Source organism: Rhinoderma darwinii, chromosome 4 (genome assembly GCF_050947455.1).
Source record: "Rhinoderma darwinii isolate aRhiDar2 chromosome 4, aRhiDar2.hap1, whole genome shotgun sequence".
Classification (NCBI taxonomy): domain Eukaryota; kingdom Metazoa; phylum Chordata; class Amphibia; order Anura; family Rhinodermatidae; genus Rhinoderma; species Rhinoderma darwinii.
In genome coordinates, this window is record NC_134690.1 from 211,777,555 (window position 1) to 211,799,086 (window position 21,532).

At 40.9% G+C, this 21,532-nt stretch overlaps 1 protein-coding gene across 4 annotated transcripts in view; it reads left to right on the plus strand.

Moving 5' to 3' along the window:
* Positions 1–20,278, plus strand: part of CASP8AP2 (caspase 8 associated protein 2) — an 86,059-nt gene extending 65,781 nt beyond the window's left edge. For 2 of the 4 annotated variants that reach the window (XM_075862159.1, XM_075862160.1), the window contains 4 exons: positions 613–2,537; positions 6,567–9,141; positions 15,462–15,561; positions 19,649–20,278. In XM_075862159.1, coding sequence (XP_075718274.1) covers positions 613–2,537; positions 6,567–9,141; positions 15,462–15,561; positions 19,649–19,711 — 4,663 coding nt within the window. In that variant the 3' untranslated portion in view covers positions 19,712–20,278. Of the gene's footprint in view, positions 1–612; positions 2,538–6,566; positions 9,142–9,574; positions 9,629–15,461; positions 15,562–19,648 lie in introns of those variants that run through there. The other 2 variants (XM_075862162.1, XM_075862161.1) reach the window with 2 other exon arrangements.
* The last annotated feature ends 1,254 nt before the right edge of the window (positions 20,279–21,532 follow it).

The following is a 21,532-nucleotide window of genomic DNA, read 5'->3' on the forward strand; positions in this document are numbered from 1 at the left end:
TATTGGAACTAAAGGGGTTTTCCAGTTTGAGGGCTGTTTTTTATATTGATGACCTATTCACAGGATAGGTCATCAGTATATGATTGGTGGGCTAAGACACCCGGACCTCACACTTATCAGCTGTTCCGACTGGCTCTGCCATTCAGGGTTCGGTGCCAGAAGCAGAGGTCTCTGACCACTATAACAGCGGCTTGGCTGGGTTACTGCACTCATTTCCTATTCACTTGAATAGGACAAAAGCTGCAGCACGGCCGCTGTACAGTGGTCGGAGCCTTCTGTTCGGCACCTGGAGGCAGCTGCAACAGCTGATCGGTGCGGGGTCCGGCGGTCGGACTCCCACTGATAACCTACTGATGATCTATCCTGTGGATTGGTCAGCAGTATAAAAAAAACAGCCCCCAACTTGGACAACCTCTTTTAAGGAGTATTTCTTTAGATGGGATAGCCATCCAAGAAATGCAAAGTAAAATAGATATATAGAATGTTTACATCATTAATAAAATATGGTTCTAACTCTGTCCTTCGTTCAGAAATGACAACTTTTAATAGTTTTATATAATTTTGTGTGTAACCGTATTAAATAATAGTTTTAAAATATGTTTAATTTTACAGGTTTGGTGCTCCAGGGAAGAACCATAGTTTTAAACCCAATCCAGTACCATTGAGTATAAATAAATCAAAATCCAATAATGATGACCTCCCAAAGAACATAAGTACAGAAAGTTTGGCAAAAAACCCCATAAATCTGCAATCTAAAAGTCTTTGTGATAAGGAGAAGACTTGTATAGAAAGTAGCCAAAGATGTGCATCAATAAATCCTGTTGCTAAGCAGTGCAAGGAGAGCACAGCATGCCGTTCACAAGAAGAAACTTTGGGGCCGCTATGCTTAGAAGTAAATGCTAAAAATAGGAAAGAAATTCACATGGATAGCTGGAATAAGGAAACTGAGCGAAATCGAACAAAGGAAAAACCCAAAGCTAGCTCTGCTAATTCAGTAAATAAAAGTTATGATTTAAAAGAAAAGGCATGTCAATCACTTATAAAATGTGGAAAAAATGAATTCTCTCAGGAGAACAGAAAATCAAAGTCTGAAGTTGGCAATGAGTCAGAAAACCATAATTCCCATTCAAGCTCCACTAAAGAAAAAACGCAGCTGAAAGAAGTGGATTACCCTAAAGAAAAAACAAAGAAAAATGAAAGATCACCACACCGAAGGGAGTCCCGAGCATATGAAAAAGAAAAAAACACAGAATCTAGGCAAAGAGCAGCTGAGAAAAAGGAAGAGCCACGAACGTCAAAAAGAACACCTTTTTCTACCCTGAAGGATGACGGTTCCCACAAGTTATTGGAGCTGAGTGATGGCAAAAGAAGCATTGATGCTGGAAGAAAGGATAAGCGTTCTTCAGAGTACAGTGATTCCAAACATGGAAACAAAGACTTAAAACCAAGCAACTCTGAGAATGCATCAAGAAATAAGCCTTATGAAAATAAAACTGAAAGATCTGATCGTGATAGAAGAGATGAAAAGAAAAGACCTAGAGATGAACAAGATAGTAGACCTGATCGAAAGGATAAAGGGCAAAAGAGGGAAAAAGACCTACATCAGTCTTCAAGCAAAGATAAAGATTTGCATTCAAAAGTAAGCGAGAAAAACAAAAAATCTAAAGTGGACATCATTCAAAAGGACTTAAAACGGTCATTTATGGAGACCCTTCATTTAACACTTTCTCCTGCTAAGAAAACATCTGATGACATACAGCAAGTGGTCTCCAATGCCTCCGATATTCAATGTGAGGTTGTGGGAAACAGAACTAACGACTCTACCCAGCTATGTGTGATTGTAAAACATGCTGACTCTCTCAGTCCTCGAAAGACTGACTTGAGACAAAGTGAGCTTGTTTCGATAAAAGATGTTACAACCAAAGATTTGCATGTAGAAGACTCAAAACAAGAGTCTCAATCTGTATCTGTTGTAGACATGAAAGCTTGTTTAAATGAACAGCTGCCAAATTCAACAGTTGATGACCACAGCGAATCACTGGCAAAGCGAAGTATAGAAAGTAAACCGGTTGTATGTTCTGTTTTGGATACAGTGAGCTCTAAGGAGATGGACACACATAATATTGTGGACGTTTCCGATCTTATTGATCTTGATTCATTTATAGAAATTGACAGATGCAGTGGAAGTCCTACTTCTGAAAATCTTAATATGTCCATACCTGCTATAGAAATTCAAGATGTTAGCCGTATCTTAGAGCAAAGTGGAGATGCAGAGAAGAAAGCAACCAAACTGAAATCAAATATAACTGAAACACCAAAAGGTATATGTGAATCTCCAGATACTGACCTTGTAAATGTAAGCACAAAAGGAGTTGCGAGTAAGCATTGTTTCCATGATGAAGGCTCTATTGACTTAAATTTTATAAGACCTATTCCAAAAGTCCTCAGCCCATTAAAAAGCCCAGTCCGGCCCAAAGCTCATCTGCATACTCTTGAGCGCACAGCCAAGGCTTCTGTAGTGAGCATTTTATATAAAGGTATTCACAACTGTAGTATTTTGTTTTATTGTAACAATAGCTGTATTTTTGCATGCATGCATAACTTAAAAGTTGTATAATTTGTTTTTAATTTTAAGGGGTTGTCCTATGAGGAGAAAAAAAATATATTCCCTATTTACAGGATAGGGGATAAATGTATGATCGCTGCGGGTCTGACCACTGGACCCTCAGCGATGACAAGAGTGAGGGTCACGTGTCCTCTTTAACTCCGTTCTAAAGTGTATACTTTGATCTGTTTGCTAAGGCCCAGGAATACTTGGGTAAGGCATTATGCTACTATGCATTATATGCAATCTCCATGTATTTGCAGCGTAATGGTGGTGTAAGGTGCATGTATAAATAAGCAGACAATAGTCCAATGCCAGGTCCCGATCCATTATGCATGTGGATAAAAATATGGACCACCAATCCTTCTGCAGCATGTGATTGTCAATGCTCCACGAGAGTTTCCCAAATACAAATAATAATGCACCTGACCGGCATTCAGACCATCAACATAGGCCCCAGGCTGATTTTCAGTCCACCAGCTTTATTCAAAATCCTTGTCATATCAAAAGACAGTAATAGGCTGTTAAAGGGCTGGTATAATGGTGGATTTCACTTGCTTGTGTCACCCACCATTGCTGCCTCCTTTATAATCAGTCACTAGGGTTATGCCTAGTTCCCCTACCATTTCCTGATACTAACGTTAATCTACTTGCTTTGCTGCTACGTAAGCGTACAAGACCGTACAGTAATACAATTGTATAGTAAATAAAGGGTAATATTTATTACTAACAATAATCACACTTACACATAATACACAGAACACAGTAATTGATCACAGTATAATATCTGTATACCCCAATACATATAACAAGTTAATATATACTGAGTATACTCACACTATATGTAGTACAGTATAAACACGGTATCACAATCCTATGTTATACCACCACCCACTTACCTAAACACACACATGAGTTACGTTACAATACAATGCACATTCTCACTGTTTCTGTCCCACTCCCTCCTAGCAATAACTGTCCCTGTGCACTAAAGGGTTAACACGGAATAAGGAGGATAATGGGTTAAGGGGAATGGGTTGCTATGTAACCAGTAAATAGTGGGAAAGGGTTCACAGGTACCAGGGAATGTACAGGTACCAGGGGATGTACAGGTAAAGGAATAAAGTAAGGAGGGGGAGTGCGCAACGTTTACCTGCTGCTACACATGGATACTTAGCGGTTCATGTGGTCCGAGTTGGTGTGTCTTGATGGAGGCAGGAAACAAGAGAGACTTGGTGTGGGACAGTTGACTCTTGTATACCTGGTCTGTGCACATCTGTGTGACATCACATACACATACTCATGCACATGCAAGGGGGGAGGGCATGGGCTTATGGCTCCCTCATGGAATCTCATTACCTGGCGTGGGGGGGACAAGCAGTTGGAACTTCCTGAAAATACAGGATTTGTTCTTATGGCTTTCACTCCCAGGGTGTCTCATTACCTGGTGAGGGGGATGGAAGGGCAGGCAATGTGAATGCATTGGATGTGTCCAATGTGTTCTCCCTTTCTCTCTACACCTTTCTGGAGGAACAAATAAATATATATCTACACTCGCATGTACATAGATATAAATATATAAAACACTTCCCTTTACATAGGCTATAACCGGGCTTTTCATATGAAGAGATACAGCTATTCACGCTTTCAGTAGTCCTCATTTGGATATTGTCCACTTTATTTAAAGTCTATCAACTTACATTAACGTTTCAATCGGAGAAAGCTGAAGCCTCTCCTTCAGAGATCCTCCGGAACATTTCAGAGACACCTTTGGGTGTCCATAATAGTTTACTACTAAATCGTGAGTAGTTAATTTTATTTCATATGTACAGCAGTGTTCTAGCCGATTTACTGTCTCTTGATGTCTCTGAGCTATCATATATATTTTTGGGGTTTTTTGTTTTTGGCACAAAGTATATGTTTTTCATATGAAGGTATGAATGAAACCATAAAAGCTTTGTCTTATGAAGTCAAGCCCTTTCCATGTGCCCTATTGGGGCATGTGGACATCCTAAAGAGACCACCCTCAACTAGCAAGACCATCTCTCGCTCTGGCAGAACCAAATCCATGTATTCTATTGTCGGCCATTAATTTGGATTGATGGCATGTGATACATGTTACCAGCTGCTGCAGGGGAAATGTATTGCTATCTGCGCTTTCCTCTGATAACGGCTGATCACTGAGTGGGTTTTGAAGCTGGACCCTCAGTGATCAGAAGAAACAACACCTTTAATGCAAATCTGTCATGCTGAAAACGGACATGGAAACTTTTCCACAAAACTATTTATCAATCTGCATTGCTCTTCGTGCACAATAACATGCTTTCCTATAGACGTGATGGATCGGCTTTAAAGACCTAGTAAGCAACCACTAATCTCTGTTTAATAGCATGCAGCATACAGTGGTGCTTGAAAGTTTATGAACCCTTTTTTTTTTTTTTTTTTTTTTTTTTTTAATATTTCTTCACAGATTTTCCTAAGTCCTAAAAGTAGATAAAGAGAACCAAATTAAACAAATGAGTCAAGAATATTAGACTTGGTCGTTTATTTGCGGAAAATTATCTAATCTCACTTAGATAATTAGCAGATAATGTGAAATTAGTCAGGTGTTTTCAATCAATGGGATGACCATCGGGTGTGAGTGGGTGACCTGTTCTGTTTAAAGGACAGTGATTTATCAAAGTCTGATCTTCACAACTCATGTTTGTGGAAGTGTATCATGGCACCTCAGAAGAAGAGTTGTTGATTTTCATCGGGCTGGAAAAGGTTACGAAACCATCTCTAAAAAGTTTGGACTCCACCAATCCATATTCAGACAGACTGTGAACGAATGGAGGAAATTAAAGGCCATTATTATCCTCCCAGGATTGGTCTACCAACCAAGATCACGCCAAGAGCAATGCGTATAATAGACCACGAGGTTACAAAGGAATCCGAGGTAACCTCTAATCAACTAAAGGCTTTTCTCACATTAGCTAACATTCATGAGTCTACTATCAAGACACTGAGCAACAATGGTGTGCAAGCCAGGATTGCAAGGAGAAAGCCGCTGCTCTCCAAAAAGAACATTTCTGCCCACCTGTAGCTTGCTAATCACCTGGACAAGCCAGAAGTCAATTAGAACAATGTTTTGCAGATGGTTTAGACCAAAATAGAGCTTTTTGGATTAAATGAAAAGCATTATGTTTGGAGAAAGGAAAATACGGCATTCCAGAATGAAAACCCCATACTGTCTGTGAAACACGGGGGTGGTCGTATCATGGTTTGGGCCTGGACGACTTGGCGTCCTTGACGGAACATTGAATTCTGAATTATACCAGCAAATTCTAAAAGAAAATGTCAGGACATCTGTCTGTGAGTTGAATCTCAAAAGAACGTGCAGCAAGACAATGGCCCCAAGCACACAAGTCGTTCTACCAAAAAATGGTTGAAAATCCAAAACGTAAAACTTTTATTCTTCTTTAAAGTCCTGACCTAAATCAAATAGAAATGTTGTGGAAGGACCTGAAGCGAGCAGTTCATGGGAGAAATCCCACCAACATAAGAGTTTTAGCTGTTTTGTACGGATGAATGGGCTAAAATTCCTCCAAGCCGATGTGCAGGACTAATCGACAATTACCGGAAACGGTAAGACAGTTATTGCTGTACAAGGGGGTCGCACAAGATACTGAAAACAAAGGTTCACATACTTCCTCCACTCATATGTGATAATGGTCATTTATTTAGTGAGGAATATGATCCAAGTCTAATATTTTTGACTACTTTGTTTGATTTGCTTCTCTTTATCTATTTTTAGGACAAATTTATGCAGAAACATAGAAAATTCTGAAGGGTTCAAGTTTTAAGAACCAGTGTATGTCTTATGCTTTGCTAGTTTTTATATATTTTTCTCTCATTCAATTGTTGGAGTCTGTCTGTGATTTACAATATGCTAATTATTTTGCCATTTTTTTTTCTTTAGAATTCCAACCTGAGACAGACACCAAATCCACTTGTTTATCAGTGTCTGAAGAATTAAACAAAGAAAATTGTCAACCAGATAACAAGTCAGACTTTGGCTGTAAAATTCCTGCAGTGATGGCTTCTGATGAATTGGAAGAAGGGGAGATTTTAAGTGAAGAAGAACAAATATGTAAGCAAGAAATCCTGCTTATAAGTAGTCCTAGCCAACTGGCTCCTGACAAAGTGACAGGTGTTACAAAAAGCCATTCTGGTCAGGACAGTGAACTACTGCCTTTGTCCAAACCAGATACACTGATTTTGCCACCAGAAAAATCTGTTACGAAAAGGAAAGCTAAAATTGTCACTCAACCAAAGTTAGCAGTAATTCCAACGAGTAAACAAAGAAAGATAAGTGCAGATTCTTGCCTTGATGGTATTCTAAAAATTGTTACCCCATCAAGTATACAAGATGTTCTACAGATGTTACGAATTATAAGGAAACACATAAGGAAAAAATATATGAAATTTAAGATTCAGTTTTCAATTAAGGAGTTCCATCGGATAATTGAAGCAGCAACATTATGTTTTATTACTCTGGTAAGAAACTTAGACTGGTCCAGCTTATGCTCTTCACAAGAAAGATTGCAAAATAAACTTTGTAGACACATAGAGATCAGATTGAACAAAATAAGAAAGAATGGGATTGTAGACAGAATTTTTGAACAACATCTCATTGATATGAAGAAAAGATTGTGGAAATTTGTAGAGGACCAACTGGATTCTTTGTTCGATACCATTGAAGCAGTGATTTTAAAACTTTGTGACAAGGCTGAAGTGAAAGGCGAGTGTAACGAGCAAAACGAAAATTCAGCATCTTGTACAAATACACAAAAATCTGATCATGTGCAAAATAGGAAAAGCAAACGTATGGATAAAGTACGTTTAGCATCATCTGGATCGGGGCCCTGTCTAAGACCGCTTGAGTTCCACAGTAAAGCGAGAGTTTCAAATACAAAAACTCAAAATGGCAATGTCACTGCTGTGCAAAAAGAATCTGTAAAGGCGTTAACAGGGATTGGTTTTAATTTAGAGAATGGCGATCTCTCTTCTAGTTATGTCAGTCCGACCTCAAAGTTTCTTGTTCTCGCACCTGCCAAAACATCTGCGCCCAATGAACCATGTCACAAAAGTCAACAAAATTCCTTGGGTTTATCCTTTAATTTGGTAAGTGATGATCACATGGGGGACATTTTTAAGAGCTTGCTTAATGATTCTGATAATTTGACACTTGAGACCATGCCAGAAAGCATGTGGATATTAGGAACTCCAGAAAAAACTGTCTCAAGTCAGAAATTTGACGATGTGGATTCCATGGCTGAAAATAAAACGCCAACAAAACCAGATTTTTCCTGGTCCTTCATATCTCCTCCACATGTTCAAACTTTCCCAATGTTTAAGACTGTACTAAATCCTGATGTGTTTGATGAAAACTGCATGCTAGAGATTCCTACCAGTGCCTCTTCCAGCAGGACCTTAAATGGCTCGGAGGATCGACTTAAATCCTATTCTTCAATTCTTTTGGAAGATCTTGCAGTGTCTTTAACCGTTCCTTCACCGTTGAAATCCGATTCACATCTCAGTTTTCTTAGACCAATTTGTGATGCAGAGTCTCAATCAGAAATTGATGTAAAGTACTGTGAGGGGTCCGTATTGGATGAAGAAGATGCCACTGAACAAGACATACACTTAACTTTGGACTCTGATAACTCAAGCATTGGATCTTTAGAAGACTCAGGTGAAACGGGCAGCTTTCAATGCCATCCAAGTGAACCCATGCAGGCAGTTATAATGGAAAAATCCAATGACCACTTCATTGTTAAAATAAGGCGTGCTGTGTCATGTAGCTCCCCAGTTTCTGATTGCTCATCAGTGGGGGCTGATAATGCTGCCCCAGAATCTTTAGAAACTCTGGCAGGTAATAAACTTGAAAAGGAGACTAAACTGGACACACAGTCAGCAGCACATAATAGCAGCATACTGCTCCATCCAGATTACTTAAATTTAGCAAAAGTCCCAGAGAATTCTGTAAGTGATGAAAAGAGTCCTGAGAGAGACCAGCTCACAGTGTCAGAAAATGAATCTGTATTTAAGTTGCCTCGTAGTAGGAGTCACGATTTGGAAATCCCAGCTGAAATTAAATTAACTAGTGATACTGTGGAACATTCTGAAATAGATTGTGAAAAGAATGTTACAAACTGTATTGACGAAACATGCATTCCAATTCCGTCGTCTGAAATATTACCTATGGAATCTTTTGATGCCAACACTGTGGACTTAAATTTGAAGAAAAAGAAAAGGGAATCGTTGGACGACAAACAATCAGCCAAACGTCAAAAACTTGTATCGCCTGATCAGTATAAAGGTACCAAGCATAATAAAATTGAAGACTTGCACCTTGTGTCCAGTAAAAAGAAACACAAGAGAGCTGTTAGTGAAGGTGCTGTAAACTTCCATTCCTCCAAAGTCTCTCCAAGTAGCCTGTCTGCAAAGAACGTCGTTAAAAAGAAAGGAGAAGTTGTTGTTTCTTGGACAAGGTAAATGTTCCTCACTGTTGTTTTTTTTATTTCATTGGGGTGGAATTTTTAGTCTGTGTGATTTTTGTATCGACATTGATATTAATTACATTGTAAGTCTTATACATTTGAATACAGTGTATGTGTCTGCACAGTAGTTCTCCCGACCAGGCCCTCTGGGAGCAACTCTGCCTCAACTAAGCTGATTAATTCATGTTCAGAGTAGGGTCCGCAACACTACTATGCAGGGGGGAAAAAAGTCCTCACCGCTTTTATTTGGAAGAATGGTTCTACTTTTTAAATGGAATATCATTTTTTTTTTTCCCCTATTGTACAATCTGACTGTGGACAAGTACATTAATCTTCGCTTCCATACTGATCTGAAGGAACTAGTTCTAGTCTGGTTATTGCCAAATATGTCTTCTCAAAGTTTGACGCTCCTTCCCCTGTCTAGATTCGTTTAACATACCAGGGCTATTAATTCTTTCCTTGCAATGCACATTTCCAACTCTCTATGGATCTATATATTGTAGAGGACCTGTCTGCTCTCCTTACAGGTATGTTTTAGTAAATACTTGTATTTCCTATAATATTATTTTGAAGCAGCTGTTCTTAGAACTCTCCATGGTGTTGTTCCTCTGTTTATTTTTTTAAAAAAATCATAATTTAAATTATCCCCTTAACGCATTATCATGTATATGTATCACGGGCTGAGCGCGCTTCATACACTGTGGGTGTCGGCTGTGTTTTTACACCTGATACCTGGGACTAACGCGACCGCAGCATCTGAAGCGTTAAAAAGAGGGGGTTGGCCCCCTCCGACAGCTCATCAGTGCCCCCACGCGGTTGGGGGGTACTGGTGGTTGTAATGACAGCCCAGGGGCCTAATAAAGGCCCCCAGGTCTGCCTTTTAAGCCGTGTCTCTGGCACGGCTTAACAGAAGTTTGTAAAGAATAAAAAAAGTTTTGTTCCATGATTGTCAGGAGGTATCTGCACTGAAGTCTGCCTGCTTGCTATAGAAAGTGACTGCCTATATGTGGACCACTCAATACTGTCTGAATACCCTTTCTTCTTGGGAGGGTATGGGAGATTTATAAGAAACCTTTGCAAAGGAAACTTGGCGTATTTGCCCATAGCATCCTTATCTTCACTTTACAGTGTAGCAGACTGTTCTGATCTCATGGGCTAGAGGATTCAGCCCATCAGGGTATTACATTGTGGGCAAGTAAAGCCAATCAGCTGCTGTTTTAGACACTAGGTGAGGGTGTGGCTTCATTGTGTATTTATTGTATTCTGTGTACTGTATTGTCCCATGAAGAAATTCTGCAACATAGAAAGTGATTCACCAGCTTCCAGCGGTTACATAGTTAGGCCTCATGCACACGACCGTAAAAACTCCCGTTATTACGGGTCGTAATTACGGGCTCATAGACTTCTATTGGCGACGGGTGCCTTCCCGTTTTCTCACGGGAAGGTGCCCGTGCCGTTGAAAAAGATAGAACATGTCCTATTTCAGGCCGTAATAACGTCACGGACAGTCCATAGAAGTCTATGGAGCTCTCGTAATGACGGGTGGCTACATGTGTGCACCCGTCATTACGGCAGCGTTGCTAAGCGACGTCAGTAAATAGTCACTGTCCAGGGAGCTGAAAGAGTTAACTGATCGGCAGTAACTCTTTCAGCACCCTGGACAGTGACTACCGATCAGTATAAACCTGTAAAAAATAAAAATAAAAGCCTTTCATACTTACCGACAACTTCCTGCTTCCTCCAGTCCGGTCTCCCGCCCGTTGCCTTGGTGACGCGTCCCCCTCGACATCCCGCCCGACGTCCTGGATGACGTTTCAGGCCATGTGACCGCTGCAGCCAATCACAGGTCAATCACAGGCTGCAGCGGTCACATGGACTGCCGCGTCATCCAGGGATGTCGGGCTGGATGTGAAGAGAGGGACGCGTCACCAAGACAACGGCCGGGTAAGTATGAATTTCTTTAACTTTTATTACAGAAAAGGCTGTCCCTTCTCTCTATCCTGCACTGATAGAGAGAAGGGGCTGCCGATTAGTGCAGTGCTATTTTGCCGCCAAAAACGTGCCCGTAAATACGGGTTGAATACGGGTGACACCGGACCCATATTTACGGGCACGGGTTCGTAAATACTGGTGCAAAACGGGTGGAATACGTGTGACACCGGACCCGTATTTACGCCAGTATTTACGGGTGGGAAAAAATACGGTCGTGTGCATGAGGCCTTACATAGTTAGTACGGCTGAAAAAAGACACATGTCCATCAAGTTCAACCAAGGGACGGGAAAAGGGAAGGAAAAATTTCTACACATAGGAGCGAATACTTTTTTGTTCTAGGAAATTATCTAACCCTTTTTTAAAGCCATCTACTGTCCCTGCTGTGACCAGCTCTTGCGGTAGGCTATTCCATAGATTCACAGTTCTCACAGTAAAGAAGGCTTGTCGCCTCTGCAGATTGAACCTTTTTTTCTCCAGACTGAGGGAGTGCCCCCTTGTTTTTTGAGGGGGTTTTACATGGAACAGGATTTCACCATATTTTTTGTATGTGCCATTAATATATTTATAGAAATTAATCATGTCCCCCCTTAGTCGTCTTTTTTCAAGGCTAAATAGGTTTAATTCTTTTAATCTTTCCTCGTAACTTAGATTTTCCATGCCCCTAATTAGCTTCGTTGCTCTTCTTTGTATTTTTTCCAACTCCAGGGCATCCTTTCTATGAACTGGAGCCCAGAACTGAACTGCATATTCTAGATGAGGCCTCACTAATGCTTTGTAAAGTGGTAATATTACATCCCTGTCCCGTGAGTCCATGCCTCTTTTAATACACGACAATATCCTGCTGGCCTTTGAAGCAGCTGATTGACACTGCATGCTGTTATTGAGTTTATGATTTACAAGTACACCCAGATCCTTCTCAACAAGTGAATCCGCCAGTGTAGCTCCCCCTAGGACATATGATGCATGCAGGTTGTTGGTACCCAGATGCATAACTTTACATTTATCTACATTAAACTTCATCTGCCAAGTGGACGCCCAAACACTTAGTTTGTTTAAATCTGCCTGCAATTCATGAACATCTTCCATAGACTGAACTATATTACATAGCTTGGTGTCATCTGCAAAAATAGAAATAGTGCTATTAATCCCATCCTCTATATCATTAATAAATAAGTTGAATAATAGTGGTCCCAGCACTGAACCCTGGGGTACACCACTTATAACTGGGGACCATTCAGAGTAGGAATCATTGACCACAACCCTCTGGATACGGTCCTTGAGCCAATTCTTAATCCAATTACAAACGATATTTTCTTAATTTACCCATTAGGCGTCTATGGGGGACAGTGTCAAATGCCTTTGCAAAGTCCAAAAACACTAAATCCACAGCGGCCCCTCTGTCTAGACTGCTGCTCACCTTCATAAAAACAGATTAGGTTAGTTTGACAACTTCTGTCCTTAGTAAAACCGTGCTGGCTGTCACTTATAATGCTATTTATTGTCACATAATCCTGTATATAGTCCCTCAATAGCCCCTCAAACATTTTCCCCACGATGGATGTTAAGCTTACTGGTCTATAATTACCCGGGGAAGACCTAGAGCCCTTTTTGAAAATAGGCACCACATTTGCGCTGCGCCAGTCCCTTGGCACTATACCAGTCACTAGAGATTCTCTGAATATTATGAAAAGGGGGACAGAAATAACTGAACTAAGCTCTTTAAGAATTCTAGGGTGTAACCCATCTGGTCCCGGGGCCTTGTGCACATTTATTTTATTTAATTTAGCTTGGACCATATCTACATTCATCCAATTCAGTATATCAACTGATATATTAACAGCACTGGCACCGGCTACATCAGTTGCTCTTTCTTCTGTTGTATATACAGAGCTAAAGAACCCATTTAGTAACTCTGCCTTCTCTTGATCCCCTGTGATCAACTCCCCATTACCATTATCTAGGGGTCCTACATGTTCAGACCTTGGCTTTTTTGCATTTATATGCTTGAATAATTTTTTAGGATTTGTTTTACTATCCTTGGCCACCTGCCTTTCATTTTGTATTTTTGCTAATTTTATTACCTTTTTACAGATTTTATTAAGCTCTTTATATTTTACAAAGGCTGCAGCTGTACCCTCAGATTTGTATTTTTTAAATGCCCTTTTTTTGTCGTGTATTGCCCCTTTCACAAAAGGTGTAAGCCATGTGGGGTTTAATTTGAGTCGTTTATACTTGTTACCTATAGGAATAAATTTTGCACTATAATAACTCAAAGTAGATTTGAAAATCTCCCATTTATCATTTGTACCATTATTTGACATTAGTTCTTCCCAGCCTATATCCTGAATTGCAGCCCTCATCCTGGGGAAATTGGCTTTCTTAATTAAATGTTTTTGCCCTCCCAGCCTGTTTGTTTTTTACAGTATAGGTAAAATGTAACTATATTATGATCACTGTTACCGAGGTTTTCACGAACATTGACATTCCCAACAAGATCTGCATTATTAGAAATGACCAGATCCAACAGAGCTTCACCTCTAGTCGGGTCTTTCACAAACTGGCCCATAAAATTTTCCTGCAACAGGTTGAGGAAATGTCTCCCCTTTGCAGTTGAAGCCGAACCATGACACCAATTAATATCCCGGAAATTAAAATCTCCCATTATCACTACAGTAGGTTCTTTCTGACTTTTCCTTATGTAAGAACTGGGATCACGGTCTGTTAAAATTACACCTGTCCTATTTTTTGTGGATGCTTTCTACGGCCCGGACACCTTCCCATAAATATACCGGAAGGTGTCCGTGAGCAATAGAAATGAATGGGTCCATACTTTTATACGCAATTACGGATACGTAATTGCGGATCAAAATTACGTTCCTGTTCATGGGGCCTTATAGTGTATGATAAAAAGTATGCGCGCTCCATGTGATCACACTGATTTGCATCAATTTCTCAAAAAGTTACAATCTTTCTAACATTTATAGTCTACTTTACCGAACTCCAAAATGTTAAATGTATTTTCAATTCACACTTTTAAAAATCTGATATTCAAGTGCAGATCTCCCAGACTGGTACTATATAGGCAGCATCTGATTAGCTGTACAAAAGCTTTCTATACAGATTTCTCTATATTTATAAGGTGTACCCATGAAGTGAGCTGCACACATGGTGATTTCTGGGACTGGGAGTTTTAACAGTGTATATGATATTGTTTAACATTTAGGGGGGGTATTTACAAAGGCTGGCGTTCATACGCCACTCTTAAAGGAGTTGTCCACCTTCTGACAACTGATCATCAATATTTAATCGGTCCGAGTCTGTGGACTGCGGGGACTGGTTGTTGTGGCACATGATGCCATGTACGGAGCCCGGAATTTGTTGGCTCTGTACATAGCATAGCGACCGTGCTGCAGAACAGCAGGTCTGTTCCTATTCACTTGAATACGAGCAGAGTTGCAGCTCGGCCGCTATTCCGTGGCCGGAGCCAATTGCTCTCGGCTTGTACGTCCGGTGCACGGACCAGCTGATCTGTGCGGGGCCTGGGTGTCGGACCCCCACAAATCATGTATATCAATACGGTGGATAGGTCATCCGTTGTCAGAAGCTGGAAAACCCCTTTAAACTGAAGGGTCCTGGAATATACATGAATTCATTTTGGCCTTTCTTTCACTGTAAGAAATTTAAATCTACATTTGCTATGAGCATTTGTAGGTTTACCCCATAATTTATGCCAATTTGGTGTAAGTGATGTTAAATCTGTAGACATGGGTGGCCCTGCTCCCCTGTTAAACACCGCCCACTTTTCGCACTACTTTATAAGTGGCAAGAGGCGTGAAAGTCGCAAATATAGCATGCACAGTAATCTGCAACTTTTATACTCCATAAGGCTACATGCACACGTTGCAGAATTTGGTGCAGAAAATCCGCATCGAAACCGCAGGTAAAATCCACACCTAATAGTGCGTCGTTTTATGTGGGTTTTTTTAGGTGCGATTTTGATGTGGAAATAGGTGTGTTTTTATTCTGCGGATTTTTGTGCTTAAGTCCCTTGGCAAATTCCCCCTTAGGGTTTACTAGTGCGGAATGTTAATCCCATAGGACCTTATTCACAATTCCTGAATTGTATTGTGCAAGAGTTTTTTACTTGATTTAATTCTGCAGTGACATGGGGTCCAATTCCGTTTTTACTTTCCTTTTCCCCTCTCCGAAGTGTGTGTCCCAATCACATGACTACTCCAGAGGCCATTGTCTAGACCTAGCCTTGCTGTTGCATGTTGATTATGTAGCTATACTTTATTTATGTATTTATCCATTTCAGAGATGAAGATCGTGCAATTCTCTTGGACTGCCAAAAGCTGGGTCCAACTAAAAAGACCTTTATCTACTTATCTTCAACTATGAATAAATATCCACACCAGGTGTGTATTAACGCAAACCTCCAGACTTGCGTCTTATTGAGGCTCATTTGCCAATTTTGTTTGTTTTATAGAGCTTTTTTTCAGTGGAAGTTTAGTTGCACGTAAGCGGCCATAGAGTCGGTGATTCCGCTGCAGAAGTGAATAACATCGCTGTGTCCATATATGGACAGTGTAGTCACTCACGTCTCCAGTAGCGGAATCCCCGGCCATAGAGTCGGGGATTCCGCTGCAGAAGTGAGTGACATCGCTGTGTCCATGTATGGACAGTGTAGTCACGCACTTCTCCTGTAGCGGAATCCCCAATCCCCGGCCGGGGATTGGGGATTCCGACTCCTACAGGGAGCAAAAAAAGACCCTCCTCCTCACATGCACTCTGCACTGTGAGGAGGAGAGAGAACGAGTGACGGAATACATGGCCATCACTCGGGACACATTCCGGTGATGGCCGTGTATTACCCGGCCCCATAGACTTCTATGGGGTCCGGGTACCCGGGTGAAAATAGGGAATGTCCCATTTTGTGATGGCCGGTTTTCCCGGCCCATTAAAAAAATCGGTCGTGTGAATAGCCCCATTAGAGGTCTATTGTTCCTAATGCAGCTGGGTGACGGCCAATTTATGAACGGCCGGCACCTGGCCGGGAAACCCTGTCGTGTGAATTCCGCCTTAACGGCTCCCTGCTCTGTTTACTTATTTCGATGCAGCGCCGTAAAAAGGCCTATGCATCGGAATAAAGCACATTAGTGGCCGCTGTAAAAACACTATGGGGCGGTCACTAACGGGTTAAACAACCATGCAGTCACTAAACATACACTGTATGGACAAAAGTATTTGGGACACACCTCTTAAGCATTGAGTTCAGGTGTTTAATTTAGTTCCACTGCCACAGGTGTATAAAATGTGAATGAATGGGTTGTTTTAAGAGCTCACTGAATTCCAGCATGATACTGTAATAGGATGACACCATTGCAACAAGTCAGTTCCTGAAATTTCCTCCTTCTTAGATATTCCACGATCAATTGTGAGTGGTATTATTGCAAAGTGGAAACATTTAGGAACCATAGCAGCTTAGCCCCAAAGTAGCAGACCACGTAAAGTTACAGAGGCGGCTGCTGAAAAAGTCACCAACGCTCTGCTGGGTTCTAAACCTTCTCTGGCATTAACGTCCGCAGAAAAACTGAGCCTAGAACTTTATGGCATGGGTTTCCGTGGCCGAGCAGCTGAATGCAAGCCTTACATCACCAATCACGATGCCAAGCGTCGGATGGAGTGATGTAAAACATGCCGCCACTGGATTCAGGAGCAGTGGAAACGTGTTCTGTGTATCGATTAATCATGTTATGCTAATTGGCAATCTGGTGGACGAAGTTGCGTTTGCCGAATGGCAGGAGAACATTACCTGCCTGACTTCATTGTGCAAACTGTAAAGTTTGGTGGAGGAGGGAAAATGCTATGGAGTTTTTTTTCAGTGGTTGGACTAGGGCCCTTCGTTCCAGTGAAAGGGAATCTTAAAGAAAATCTTTCATTACCCCAGACCTGTGCAGCTGAGTGCACCATTTTCTAGGCACTGCTGCATAGACCTTGGAGCACTTTGAAATAGCTGTGTAGTCGAAGCCGTTCTGGAGGTATCGGTGCCGTTCTAATTGGTGCCTAATATGTAAATTAGCCCCTGTACTTTCAGAGGGGCGATTCTGTACATGTAAAGGCAGGGGGGCGTGATAGAGATGTGACACTGTCCAATCAGCTGCGGACAGCGTCAGAGCGCCCTCTGCTTTGTGATCTCTCTCCTGCTACAGTCAGCAAGTGAGTAGACTGTGATCTTGCGAGAGAGGAGGAGAGCGCGTGCGAGCGTGCACAGCCGTATAATTTTTAGCCAATCTGTGACCTCTTCTTACTTGTGTGTTATGTGAGTTACTTGGTGTACTCATTAGATTGTTATTGTCTGCCCCTCTAGGTCATTCAGGCGAGTCAGATCAGTTTCCTTAAAAACATGCTTTATTAATAAAAATGGTGATAAGGTTGTGTTTACATCTGCATAGGATATTCCGTTGATTTTGACGGTAAGAGTGGTTTTTGTGGCTAAGGTTTTTAAACCGAAGCCACAACACAAGTGTGAGCCTAGCCTAAAGCCTCCTTCACATCTGCGTCTGTATTTCTGTTCTCCATCAGAGGATCAGAACGAGAATACCAGAAGCTCTGATTCTGTTGCATGAAGGACACCATTGACGTATGGCGGAACCCATTGACTGTAATGGGTTCCGTCCGGTTTCCGTACTGGTATCCATGGTTTTACCAGAAACAATAGCGCAGCATGAATAAATTTTTTTTATTGCACTGCTTTCAGTTGGACTATTCAGCTTCAGTACTTTCTCACTATATTTTAATCAAACGTCAAATAAAAAGCTCTAAAATATAAAGTTTTAAATTTACATATTAAAACGTCATATGTTGAGTGACTTCTGTTGCTCCCGCTGCATAATATATTGTACGCCAGATGTAGCTTGCAGAAGGCACTGTAAACGAATCCTGTTTTTGAAGAATAAAAAACTACATTTCTTAAAGAGGCTCTGTCACCAGATTTTGCAACCCCTATCTGCTATTGCAGCAGATCGGCGCTGCAATGTAGATTACAGTAACGTTTTTATTTTTAAAAAACGAGCATTTTTGGCCAAGTTATGACCATTTTTGTATTTATGCAAATGAGGCTTGCAAAAGTACAACTGGGCGTGTTGAAAAGTAAAAGTACAACTGGGCGTGTATTATGTGCGTACATCGGGGCGTGTTTACTACTTTTACTAGCTGGGCGCTCTGATGAGAAGTATCATCCACTTCTCTTCAGAACGCCCAGCTTCTGGCAGTGCAGATCTGTGACGTCACTCACAGGTCCTGCATCGTGTCGGCACCAGAGGCTACAGATGATTCTGCAGCAGCATCAGCATTTGCAGGTAAGTAGCTACATGGACTTAAAAATAAAAACGTTACTGTAATCTACATTGCAGCGCCTATCTGCTGCAATAGCAGATAGGGGTTGCAAAATCTGGTGACAGAGCCTCTTTAAAGTGACATTCCTGCAAAAATTAAAATGAATACTGGTTAAAACGTAACCACTCTAAAGCTATATTAGACTGATCACATCACCTTTTTGCCATACGTATAGCATGTACATCAGGAGTTCTCCCGACGCACACGTTAAAGCTGTCAGTAGGGCTCTATTAGGCCGACGGAGGTCAAGAGTGTGTTCTTTTGGCCTCCGGCAGGCTGGTATACATCCATTCCTGCCGAAAAATGTATACCACACCGTATACGTTTTTTTTTTAACATGGAAGCCAATGAGTGACATATGCCACTGTATGGCGTACGTCACAGGTATACGTTTATTGTATGTCATGGGCTTTTCAATAGCCTTTTATAACTTATATGTTCAACAAATACCATTGTAGTCTAAGGCCCGACGATTACATTAAATGGATGCCTAATAGTGGCATCCGTCAGCCATAGACTATAATTGTATCTGTTAAACGTATATGTCATGAGCTCTTGTGACCCCTGTTCATGATGTATCCATCTACAGAATATCATTAAAGTCTGTGGTGACTAATGCCATTGTTAGGCATCAGTCAAGGCCCAGATTTAACGTTTACATAAGGGAATTTTCCCCAACGTATACATCAAACGTAGGTAAAAATAAATGTCGTGAACAAAGCCTTCGCTTCAAAACACTGAAAGGTATCGGAAAGCATTGTCCTGGTTATGACCATTTCTGCAGTGATGTGTAGTAAAGTTGGTTTTAGGTGTCACAGGCAATCTCCACTACAATGGAACACTTGTAAAACCGGCACCAAGAGGCCCTGGTATGATACGCCCCTTGTACGTCTGTTTTAACAATTATGTAATTTTTGATCTAGTGCTTTATTGTAATCCTCAGCTCTTGTGAAATATCAATGCTTTACTTAGCTAATACTGCTTTTGAATGACATAATGTTTTTTAAATGCTAGTGTTTCATAATTACAGGCAAGTGAAATGACCAATATTATTATAGGCACTTCATATTAAAGTACAACTCAAACTGCTAATTTTGATATTTATAGGTGGAAGAGAGGTTCCGGCAGTTAATGAAGTTGTTCAAGAAGAGCAAAAATTCCAGCAGCTGAAAATGCTTCTTTTTATGTTCTATATACTTCCAAAGTCTTGCACAAAAGATGAAACTAAATGCGGACTGATGGCAACTTGCACAAATGTCAGATTTTTGTAAATATAATCTATGTATTATATGGAAACGGCAAGAAGAGGATGTCTAGAGCTGATGCACCTCCCTTTCCAGCATCAGCATTTTGTTCAAATTCTGTTTATATGTATGAAAAACTTTGTAGATAATCTGTTTATTACTGGCTTTATTAAAGTGGCAATATTTATAAGTAATAATTGGTTAATATTTAAGGGCTTGTTCACATCTATGTCAGTGGACCATTAGGAGTGTCTGTCACAGATACTGTTCGGTAATGGGACGGATACCCAACTGAACCCAATAAAGTCAGTGAGTTTCGTCAGGCGCCGTTGGGGTATGTGTTACGACCCATCCGGCGCTTCCTTTTTTTTCGTTCTGCGCCTATTACGGAGCAGATCGATGAAAAATCATAACGCAGATGTGAACACGGCCTAACCTAGATCTTGTTCTGTTACACAGTCCTCCCATATATTAAACATTTCATCATACTTTATTCGTTTTGCATGGTAAAGGTTTCTTTATTGGATAATCTTTAGAATTATAAATAAGTTTTATGAAACCTTGAATTAAACTTTGATTACACAATGTTCTTTCATTTTGGGGAAACAAAAAAATACCGGAATAAGACTTGCTAGTATTAGCAAGACTAGATGATCATTATTTATCCACAGATTAGATGATCACTATTTTGAACGCTGGGGGCCCCACTGCTCTGACCACCACCAATTGTGAAACCGGGGATTCGGAACCCTATGTTCCCTCTCACTGCTCAACTGCACTGAGGAGAACATTGAATGAAACGGTGGTAAAGCATGCACGCTGCCATTACAGGTAAAGTCTGTGGGAATTATGGAAACAGAGTACAGCACTCCGCTATTTCAGTGAATCCCATAGACTTTGAATGGAGCGGCAGGCATATGCTCCATTCAAGCTCCACCCCACTGCAGGGTGTGCTTTGAGGAGGATCTAGGGGTTTGGGACCCCCGTTCACACGATAGGTGGAGGTCTGAGCAGTGTGGCTCACAGCCATCAGACAATTATGACCTGTCCTCTTGATAGGGGATAATGGTTGATTCTGGGACAACCCCTTTAATCCAATATTAATAACGGTTAGATGATTAAAATCTACTTTTTAAAAAATTGTTTCTACATGTAATAACTTGCTTGGGTTCCAATCCTGTCTTGTATAAAGAAAGCGATCTGAATAGGAGGCATTATATTCAGAGGACATTTGTGTAGTTTTGAAATCCGTATATGTAAGTAAATGCAGTCCTCTTGCTTTAAGGAATTCTGAACGGGGTGTAAAGAAAAGTTAAACATTCATAAGCATGCATACACACTTATTTTAACACCTAGATGCTAATCTTTTGGGCTGCATTTGTAGGGGAAAGTGCACGTAGGGGCAAGTACATGGGAAAACCAAAAGGTCCCAAGATCAGTGCCAAGGCTGATTTGCATAAATAAGCCAGATATTCCACATGGCCCTGTAAAATTTCCACTTACTGCAGCAATTTTGCCAGTAACAGTTTCTCATCAGCCTTTTATCCATGTTAAAGAGGCTCTGTCACCAGATTATAAGTGCCCTATCTCCTACATAATCGAATCTGCGCTGTAATGTAGAGAACAGCAGTGGTTTTTATTTTGAATAACGATCATTTTTGAGCACGTTATGACCTATTTTAGATTTATACTAATTTAGTTTCTTAACCCCTTCCCGCTCCTTGACGTACTATTACGTCATGGCAGC